The sequence below is a fragment of the Dioscorea cayenensis genome, chromosome 7 (genome assembly GCF_009730915.1).
Source record: "Dioscorea cayenensis subsp. rotundata cultivar TDr96_F1 chromosome 7, TDr96_F1_v2_PseudoChromosome.rev07_lg8_w22 25.fasta, whole genome shotgun sequence".
NCBI classification, from domain to species: Eukaryota; Viridiplantae; Streptophyta; class Magnoliopsida; order Dioscoreales; family Dioscoreaceae; genus Dioscorea; species Dioscorea cayenensis.
Window position 1 is genome coordinate 25820710 of NC_052477.1, and position 8221 is coordinate 25828930.

General features: G+C 38.2%; 1 protein-coding gene across 2 annotated transcripts; it reads right to left on the reverse strand.

Annotated features, from left to right (window-relative positions):
* Positions 1-8: 8 nt before the first annotated feature.
* Positions 9-5267, reverse strand: LOC120264581 (RINT1-like protein MAG2L). 2 transcript variants are annotated; one of them, XR_005537475.1, is made up of 5 exons: positions 5000-5267; positions 4809-4919; positions 3648-3723; positions 1298-3484; positions 9-768 (listed from the first exon to the last, which is right to left on the reverse strand). XR_005537475.1 is itself a non-coding variant. In XM_039272403.1 (4 exons), the coding sequence occupies exons 1-4, from the start codon at positions 5232-5234 to the stop codon at positions 1465-1467; spliced, it is 2442 nt and encodes an 813-aa protein (XP_039128337.1). In that variant the 5' UTR covers positions 5235-5267; the 3' UTR covers positions 1171-1464. The 2 variants fall into 2 exon arrangements, 1 of the variants encoding a protein (XP_039128337.1); XM_039272403.1 differs by lacking the exon at positions 9-768 and having other exon boundaries at positions 1171-3484.
* Between the last annotated feature and the right edge of the window lie 2954 nt (positions 5268-8221).

Sequence of the window (8221 nt, forward strand, 5' to 3'; positions counted from 1 at the left end):
AACTACTATTCACAACTCCCAGAAATGTGCCCTCAGCCGAGAATCGAACTCTCACCACTCGGTGAGAGCTCTATCGGCGACCAATGTACCAATAGACCGGAAGGTCGTTGGCTGCAGAGACTGCACTTTGGGAGTATGTACAAATGGGAGGATTGGTTCGGAGAAGACATTGCCACCGCATTTCCTTGTCTTCATTTATTGAACTTGAACTATTGTCCAAAGCTAAAGAGAATACCTAACATTTCTCTTCCTTGAAGAAGTTGATGTTGTGGGCTTGCAACAAGTTTACAGCACTGTCCAGTCTTCCATCACTCATTTGTTTGGAGATCAGAGGCCATTATAATGAAAACATATGGAGTTCAATGCCAGAGGACCTTCTTGCAAGACTTCAGACATTGAAGATCAATGGATATAAAGACCTGAGCTCACTTCCTCTGCATTAACTATTATAACTAAAGGAATTGGAGATTTATGGTTGTCAGGAAAGCACAATGCCTTCTTCATCTCTGGGAATGGTTTCTCGCAGACTTGTATTTCTTGAAAAGCTGAAGATACAATTTTGTCCAGGAGTTATTTTCCTGCCTGATCAAGAGCTGCCACCAACGCTTCAAATTTTGGATATTTTGCATTGTCCTCTCCTTGCAGAGTGGTGCCAAGGACATGGAAGAAATAAGCTGGCTCACATTCCTCGAGTTATCATTGATCAAAAGGATTTTCATCCAATTGATTCCCACAAAGGCAACTAGGCAAGCATGTTGATTAGCCAATCTGCAATACACGTTAGTCTTTGAAAATAAACTTGTCTGTAATCTTTTATTATATATACTGCAAGTCATAATTCATGTAATAAAATGGTTATACTCTTCTTTTTTTCTTTACTGTAAAGCACATGTACCATTGTAAGTATTTGGTTCAATGAAAGACTTGGGACTAGTTCTTCCTTGTATCACTTGGAGGACTCACTTAAAAGTTCAAGCTAATAAGAGAGTTTGAAGCAATTGAATCTTGGAGGCCTGCTAACATTATGTAACCTTCACCAGGTAAGGAATGCTGCTATTGTCAAAAGAAGCTAATCTTGATTTCAGGCCAAATATTACCTCATTAGCATTATGCCCCGGGGGGGGGATCAGATTATCAGTCATTATTCCGCATGCATGTACATTTAACCTCTTTTTAACCTGATTTTTTTAAAAAGAAATTTGCCTTTTATTTTAAAAACTTTTGATGCTACATCCTTACTATATATAGGGTCTAACAAAGCAACATTGTGTTCAAACATCATAACAATTCATCTTACCATAAATTGTAGCTCTCTCCATATGACCCTGCCAGGCCACTGTTCATTTTAAAAACTTACTGCATGTTAGTTCAACACCTCTGAGTTAGTGTGCTACTTCCTTTGTATGTGAAGCTACTGACAGACTGAAATCCTTGTAAAGGAAAAGAGCAGTATAACAGAGCCTTCTATTTATCAGTAGTACACTCAACCTTAATGTTCCACAAAATATTTTCCACTTGGCTTGCAGAGACATGAAACAGTCCCCGAGACTGCAAGCACTTGTCGATGTTTTTCTCACCCTTGAATAGAACTTTAAGAAGAAGATCAACATCTCTCCTCTTCATTGTAAGCAGCGTCAAAGCATCCATTGTGCAAGGAAAAAACGCTTCAGGCCTAGCACAGAAGGGTCTGAAAACAGTTAAAAGGGCATCTATATCAGCTTTGAATTGATAGACACCATAAGAAGAAAATTTCACTTGGGACAATGGGATGCTATTAAAGATGAAGTGGTCAAGGCCTTCGGCTACACTTCTCCATAGATCCAGAAAGTACTTCACATTGAGATTAATTTTCAGAATAGTCATTCGATTTTTGAGCATGTCCAATGCCTCAATAAAACCCGGAGACACACTAAAGTTCTCTTCATCTGAAACCTTATCTTTATATTTGTCATCCACTCGTTCCCACTGACCACTATTTTGGATGTAATCCCAGCATAAGGCATTAAAGTCCAGTAGAAGGGCTGACACAATCTCCTCGAGATAATCAGTCTCCAACTTAACCAAATACAGAATTTCATCTCTGAAAAAACAATTATGTAGATACTGGTCGGCATTTTGGACCTCAGTGATAACATCTTCAGCAGCACTCATTTCCAAGAATATCAAATCCTCGCTCCAGTCCCGCATCACACATTCAATGTATCGGGCAGCGTTCATTAAACCAGCAACTCTTAGCACCATATCATCCTCTTGGATGGAAGCTGTAGATTCAATTTCATGACAGCGCTGAACTAAGTGTGGAAAGAAGTCATAAAAGAAAATGATCACAGAAGACCTCACAAATACAGTTCTCACAGATGTGCCAGGTAAACTACGGCCCCTCTCTATCATTGCCCATGCCAGTTGAACAAAAGACTCTGCAATTGATGGAGCTTTATGGTCCTCCCTGGTAGATAGAAGGAAGGACTCAGCACTATCCTCATAGGAAAGACTGGCCTGTTTCGCAATATGAATGGCCCAGCTTCTCTCATCCTCCAACTCAGACCTCAGTTTGTCCCTTGCATACTTGAGTTCAATTCCAGCCCAAATTTGGAGCCAATTGGAATGCTCACTAAATATTGACATCACAGGTAGTGACTGTGAAAATCCCTCAAATCCTGCAAACACTCCCATGAATGTAGTTCCTGAACTAGAAAGGATTTGCATCCGTTTATCGAAACTGATCATGATGTCAACCAGATGAATCCACGAGGAGGTCACTTCTCTGTTACTATCTCTACAATCTTCAGGTTTTGCAAGAACAGGAAAAACTTCTCTTTCTAAATATTGGCAAAGCATTTTCACCATTGCAGAGACCCAAGATTCCTTGGCACTGTAACCTACAAGTCTTGCTTCATCTATCAGAGGCTGCAAGACATTGTCCACTCCTTCTAAGAAATCTCTAGTGACTTTGTAGACAAGTGCAAAAATGAACTTCGGCTCATCAGACCATTTGAAGAAATGATATTCTATCCTTGATGCAATAGGCGACACTAGCTCATCAATTGTCCAAAGACCAGAATGAGAACACAGTTGTTTGTCAATGTTTACAGAATTATATTCCTTCTTATATTTGGCTAAGTCATTTTTCCTTTTGTCACGTTGAGCTTGCAAATGCTGCAATGCGCATAGCGCTAGGAAGCTCCGAGAGTATTTTTCCTTCTTCTCACCTTGCATTAGAATGAGTGGATTTGGAATATCTTCGTAATTATCCTTCTCCATGTTAGCCGTTGAAAGGGATGGTGGCCATCCAAGAGAAGCGAGTAAAGCCCGATGATCTGAGAGAGCTTGTGGTCTCAAAAAGGCCAAAGCTTTTTCTACTCTAGAATCAACAGCCATAAGAAGATGAAGCCATCGAGGCCTGCTATGCGTGATATCCACCAAAACTTTCTCTATGTCCTTGGTGGCATTTATAGCCAGCAACAGCTTTTCATGCTTCAATCCACTGTCCTACATTGCAAACGGTAAAATTTAATGATTATTAATAAGCAATTAGTTAAGAAAGCTTTTATCATTACTATGTTGCAGCAGTGGTTGGTAACTTTTTTGCACCAAGAATTTTAGAAACTTGACCCAAAATATATGTATATATGGAACAATAAGACAACCTCACTGCTGCACTCATGATGGAAATTACTGCATCTTCAAGGTCACCAACAAGCAATTCCAGTTGTAATGTAGTCTCTGCAAGGTTAATAGAGGCAACAATAAAAGTTACAAAGATTGCAGTTAAACTACACAAAACCAATTTTTCTGAGTGGCAAAACCTACCAAAGTTAAAGCAAAATTGCATATGCTGACCTAAGAAGTAAGAACTAATTTCCTAACTATCATCAAAGCTGGTTACTTGGATATGATAATCTGTTGATTAAAATTTGAAGTGCCATAGAAGATGTAAAGCACAGTATGCCGTGTAATTTAGAAGCACATCCACAAACATAAGAGGCAACTATTCAGTCCAAGAGCTGCACATGTTGCATTCAAATCACACCATCTGCTAAGCAAACTAGACAACAACGTTGCATGAAACTCACATGGAAAAAATAATTTTAGCCTACCCTCACAGCCACAAGTGATGGGCTCAACTAATTCAAACAAGTATATGGTCCATATTAATTGAGTGAAGCCTCATTTGTGCCTAGAATGATCTGATAGGCATTGTTTATAGACGGCATTCATGCAATATATTAATCTGACAAACAGTAATTTCCAAGCACGTCTAAATCATGCCCTAACTTAATTTTCCCAATTTTGGAATGGAATGAGCATGGTATCATTGTCCGTCTGAGTGTGTGTCCGTCTATAGCTCATGATTGTTTCATGAACCTGAATTTTCTGCTATTGTACGAGACCAGCAATAAAAAATGAAAAAATAATAAACAAAAAAGTCTCATTTTTGTTATAGACAATCCAACATCACTGCTCTCTTTCCTTAAAAGAAATAAAATAAAATAAAAGCTTCCAAGCACAGCTTGCTATAAACGCCAACCAAATTACTGTACAATCATCTACTCCTAAAATGATGTTAAAAAAAATCAATACTTTTCTCAACAGGTCAGATCAAATCCAATAATTTCTCATCAAAAATTCCTTTTTCTTACAAATATTACCAAATTTTACCTAAGATTTCCTTAACCTCAACACAAACACAACACAATTTGAATGATTTTCAGAGACAAAGTCCATTCTTTCAAATCAATCAATTACATCACAACATTAACAAACAAACAAAAGCTAATTCAAAGAAAGAGGGAGTCAAAGTCACAGACCTGCATAGGCCCGAACTGCTTTAATGCGATCAACTTCTCTCACCAGAAGCGGCAACTCCTTGTCTATCATCTTCCGAGCTCTCCGCATTCTCACCCCCTCTACATTGTCATCTGAAGCCCAAGAAATCCATCAAATCCATCACTCATTACCACGGAACAACAAAAAAATCAAAGAGGAACGAATCCAACACCTCGAGAGAGATCGATCTGGCGAAGAACTTCCCTAACTTCATCAGAGCGAGAAATCCATGAAACCAAAGCACATGAGAGGTTCTTCTCAAGGCTAAGGAGACCAGCCTCGAGATCCAAGCATTCACGGTCGATTCGAGCAACGAGGGATGGAAGCTTGAGGAGATCTTCGCGAGTTTTGAGGTGATCATCGAGAAACCCTAGCAAATCGGCGGGGGAGTTCTGCCGGAGCGCCATGGACGCCAGCTCCAAGCGCTGAATCGGATTGAAGGCAGGCCCGCTCATTTTCATTTCTTGAAGGCCTTTTAATTGGAAATAAATTTTTTCTAAAAAAATTAAAAATAATTTTTTTTTTTCAAATTTTTCCAGTATATCCAGTTTTTCTATTATCTTTTTATTTTTTTTAGGGAAAACTACTGTTTACCCCTCGTGAATTTCAAATATTCCCAAACAGCCCCTCCAAGTTTGGCAAACCCCGGAAAGCCCTTCCGTTATTGTTTAACTTCCCTTTTACCTCCCATCGCTCACTTCAAATGCTGTCCCACGTATGAAATCTTATTTTTTCGCCATCGAAAATGGTGGAAAAAGCGTCCCAATCACATCATGTCCAACCTTTATGTGGGTTTTTCTGCTTGCTTTCTGTTAGACAATGTTTAGAAGTTGCATTACATCTTCTTGTTCTTCTCCTCATTTGGTTTGTTCGATTTCGGCTCGCCGATTTCGAATACGGTGAGAATTTCTTCGTTACTATCACTTTGACCATTCTCGGGAGTGAGGGAGTAACAGAATTTATAAACAATACATGTTTATTATGGAGAGTTTTGGTGATATCGATAGATGTAAACTGCTTTCGTAAAAACGAGTCGGTGAAGTTTATCATACTCGAGAGATATAAATCGGTCTTGTCAACGTAAAAATGAAGTTGACTTCCAGTGATTGGTCAAATGCACTCCATCTTCAAATGAGTCGTAGTCGATCTTGTTATCGAGACGCATCGATGTGCCATTGTCGAATCCTCACCGAAAAACGAGTTCATTTCGTTGTAAAGTTCTTCTCGCTTTATGTTTATCTAATCAGATATGTTAAATCATCGTTTAACTCGTGCTATTCTATGTTTAAATATATTACATATTTGTTTAAGAATTGTCGCCTCCGCTTTAAATTTGTCTTTATCTCGCTTTAACTATTCATATTAACGCTTTAAATATCGACCTAACGTGTAAACTCTTAAAGTCTCTGCGTAAAATATTGATTTTTTTCATTTGAACTAAAGTGTTGGCATGTGGCAGATTGCAAGTTTATGGTATCCCGTGCAGAAGAATTAATGACGGCATTAAATTTTCTAAATTTCAACATAAATATCGGAAGACCCGTTCGTCATGATCAGTCAAGCTCGGTCCACCGTGTGTTTCCCTTTTTTTTCTCGGATCTGAAGCGTCAACCGGCTTGTGGACTTCACACCATAAATGAGAAGGAATAACCCTTCCCCTAGACAACCCCTCCTCGTCCTCCTCCTCCTCCTCCTCCTCCTCTGCTTCTTGTCTATGATATTCGCTGGAGTCAGACTCAAAATTTGAAGATCATCTTTATCATAAAGGATGTCTCATGATCCTCCTCATCTTGAGAATCAATCAGCCGTAATCACGCAACAAGTTAAACTATCTTTTCTTGACCAAGTCAAAATTCCCGCATAATTGCCTGAATGCGGAGGATTCTCCAGCGGTGGATGATGGGCAAGCAATTAAGCAAGCATTTCGACTTGGGCAAGAAAAGAAAGTTTTCACTTATTGCTTGATTGCGGAGGATTCTCCAGAGGAGGAAGATCATGAAACATCTTTTAAGACGGAGTTGATATTTATCACTTGAGAATTGTTCTCACCCTTTAAAAACTTTTCCTCAGTGTACAAATATTATTTTCTGTGTTTAACTCTCAGGATCTTCACTTAAGTCAGACCATGACACATCGATTAATAGACGTTTTTATCAATGTATTTGTTTAACCTTTTTTAACTGTTTGTGTTCTACATTGTGCAGGTTCAAGTTGATACACATGTTATGCAACTGCCATGAGCATTCGAAGATACATATACTTGGTGAGTCAAACCGAAATATTAATAGACGAACGAGAGTCGACTAGCAAGTGTCCGAGGTCCGACAAGACGTTGTAAATGTTGTAAATGTTTTATTTTAAATAAAACAAACTTATCTGAGTGTGAACTTCTGATATTTAATCAGAGGCCATTGTAAATGTTTGAATATTTTAAATCAAACAAACTTATTTGAGTGTCAACTTGTGATAACTTGTGATATTTAAACAGAGACATAGTAAAAACAATTTGAGAAACAAAAAAGTGCATTGTAAACAAAACAAAATGTTAAACAAAATCGATTTACTTTTTAAACAGTGACAACGGTGTTTAAGCAAATACATAAAGATATTTAAACAGTGACATGATAATTTAAACACTATATACCAGCCATGCATATCGTCCCAGGGCAGGTAACCCATCGACATAGTCAACTCTCCAGTTCGGATCCGAGCAGGACGTGTTTGGGAAGAGGATTGTACCCAGGAGGTTTTGGAAAAATATCGTAGGTTTTAGAAAAATATCCATCTTTAACGCGATGTCAGTGAAAGCAATTAATTTAAACAATAACATATATTTTAAAACAGTTAAATCACTATATTTAAAAGGTTTACATATTGCTTTAAACGATATAGAAATTATTTAAAAAGTTAACCGTTAGTTTAAACACTATATGTAATGGTTTAAACATAAAAAGCTTAACGTTTAAACAGAGACTCATGATAAGGTGAGAACTTTCCTTCGAGCGATGACAATATGGCTTCCTCGCTACAATGGTGGAAAGTGGAGGCCAACTTCCACACAAGGATGCCCGGCCGAAAAGAAAAGATGAAGATACGGAAAGAAGAGGGAAAAAGTACAATGGATCCAGTAATATTTGTCTCTAGGGATTACCCCTTGTCTGTCACTTCAAGTGGGTCCACACTAGTTATTTTTTTTTTTGCCCTTGGGATAGAGGGAAAAATACCGCCCAATCACATCATGTCTAACCTTTATACATACAACTGCGAACTTTTTTGTTTGCCTTTCTGATTGTTGTTTGTTCTTTACATCTTCTTCTTCTTCTTCTTCTTCTTCTTCTTCTTCTTCTTGTTCTTCTTCTCTTTATTTGGTTTGTACGATTTGGTTTTCGGCCGA

Excerpts from the sequence above, each read along its gene's own strand:
- LOC120264581 (XM_039272403.1), bottom strand. The coding sequence starts at position 5,234 with ATGGCGCTCCGGCAGAACTCCCCCGCCGATTTGCTAGGGTTTCTCGAT. Across the intron at positions 4,920-4,999 it reads CCAGATCGATCTCTCTCGAG|ATGACAATGTAGAGGGGGTG; the intron begins GTGTTGGATTCG and ends CTTGGGCTTCAG. Across the intron at positions 3,485-3,647 it reads ATCATGAGTGCAGCAGTGAG|TGGATTGAAGCATGAAAAGC; the intron begins GTTGTCTTATTG and ends AATGTAGGACAG.